General features: G+C 48.9%; 1 protein-coding gene across 1 annotated transcript in view; it reads left to right on the forward strand.

The window, feature by feature from the left end:
* EAH_00037620 (cytochrome c oxidase, putative) overlaps window positions 1–1768 on the forward strand; it is a gene marked incomplete at both ends in the record, with an annotated part of 8808 nt that overhangs the window by 4865 nt on the left and 2175 nt on the right. Inside the window, 2 exons of the mRNA XM_013395509.1 lie at window positions 808–1208; window positions 1304–1674. Of these exons, the coding sequence (XP_013250963.1) occupies window positions 808–1208; window positions 1304–1674 (772 nt within the window). The remainder of the gene's footprint in view (window positions 1–807; window positions 1209–1303; window positions 1675–1768) is intronic.

Raw genomic sequence — 1768 nt, forward strand, 5'->3', positions numbered from 1 at the left:
TAGACAGACACCACAGAGCAGAAGGAAGAAGAAGAGACATAGCGATGTCGTTAACTTAGGGTTTAGGGTTTAGGGTTTAGGGTTTAGGCACCTCACGTTGTCTAAACCTTAAACCCTAAACTAGCAACAACGGTCCCCCTCTCTTCGCAGCAACAGCTGCTCGTCATTAAAAGGCTTTTCTTCTCTAGGGTTTAGGGTTTAAGGTTTTAGGGTTTAGTGTTTTACGGTTTAAGGGTTTAGGGTTTTAGGGTTTAGGGTTTAGGGTTTAGGGTTTGGACGGATATCCAGCTCCCTCTTTAACCTTTTAAGCCAACGAAATAGACTACGTGTGCAGCTGAGGGTTTAGGGTTTAAGGTTTAGGGTTTAGGGTTTAGTCGGAGGTAGAGTATTGTGCATGCGAGAGGCGAGCGTACAGTGCAGCAACTGGCTAGGGTTTTTGTTCTAAACCCTAAACCCTAAAGCAGTTATTTAATTATAAAAAAAGAAGAAGAACAGCAAACCCTAGGACACAAACCCTAAACCCTAAACCCTAAACCCTCCCGCCTCGTCAGGGGCTGCGGCAGCCCTGTGAGCAGCGCGAGAGAAGACGGCTGAAGAGGCATAGACCCCTAAACCCTAAACCCTAAACCCTAAACCCTAAACCCTAAATAAAGTAAAGATTTGAGCACTAGCAGACGCTCCAAACGAACGAAACCGCCGTAGGGCACCTCAACAGCCCGAGGGCTCGAGGCAAGCCAAACCCTAAACCCTAAACCCTAAACCCTAAGCCCTAAACCCTAGCTGCGCACACACCTTCTAAATTTTAAGGTCGCAGGAGACGGGTGTCCCGCCGCCTAAAGCCACCAACAGCAGCAACAGCAGCAGCAACAACAGCAGCAGCAACAACAGCGACGGCGATAGCAGCAGCAGCAACAGCAGCAGCAACAGCAGCAGCAGCAGCAGCAACAGCAGCCACAGGGACCTTGCTGCGCCACTATCGAACCGTTTGTTGAACGACGTGTCTTTCAGTGCGGCAGCAGAAGCAGCAACAGCAGGAACAGCAGCAGCAGCAGCAACAGCAGCAGCAGCAACAACAACAGCAGCAACAACAGCAGCAGCAGCAACAGCAGCAGCAGCAGCAGAAAGAGCAGCAAGAAAAGTAGCATCAGCAACAGAAGCAACAGGAGCTGCAGCGCGAGCTGCAGCCTATATCTCCTGCCTTCCCTCCTGTCGTAGCAGCACCACCACAAGCAGCAGCAGCAGCAGCAGCATCATCATCAGCAGCAGCAGCAGCAGGATAGTGTGTGTGTTGTGTGTATATCAGGCACAATGCTGGGGCCTTTATTATCCGCTCGTCGTTTTTTGTCTCCTTCATCATGCTGCAGTCTCCTTTCACGTCATACAGCAGCAGCAGCAGCAGGATCAGGATCAGCAGCAGCAGCAGCAGCAGCAGCAGCAGCATCAGGACAACGAAGGGGATATGTGCACTTCTCAAGAGCGTTGCCTGAAGACTATGAATTGCCTGTCGACACGATGCCTAGCGATATTAAGAAGTTATTGTCGTCAGACTTTAAACAGTTAAACTTCATCGACAGCTACTGGTACTGGAGGCTGCGAGCTGAGGCCTCGCTGCTCAGCCCCTCATCGCTTGTTAACAAATCTTATAAACAAATTGCACGGGACCTCGGCTTACAAGTCAGCTAGTCATTTATTTATTTATTTATTTGTTTGTTTATTTGTTTGTTTGTTTGTTTGTTTGTTTGTTTGTTTGTTTGTTTGTTTGTTTGTT

Source organism: Eimeria acervulina, genomic scaffold, assembly GCF_000499425.1.
Source record: "Eimeria acervulina Houghton genomic scaffold, Eah_scaff418, whole genome shotgun sequence".
NCBI lineage: Eukaryota > Apicomplexa > Conoidasida > Eucoccidiorida > Eimeriidae > Eimeria > Eimeria acervulina.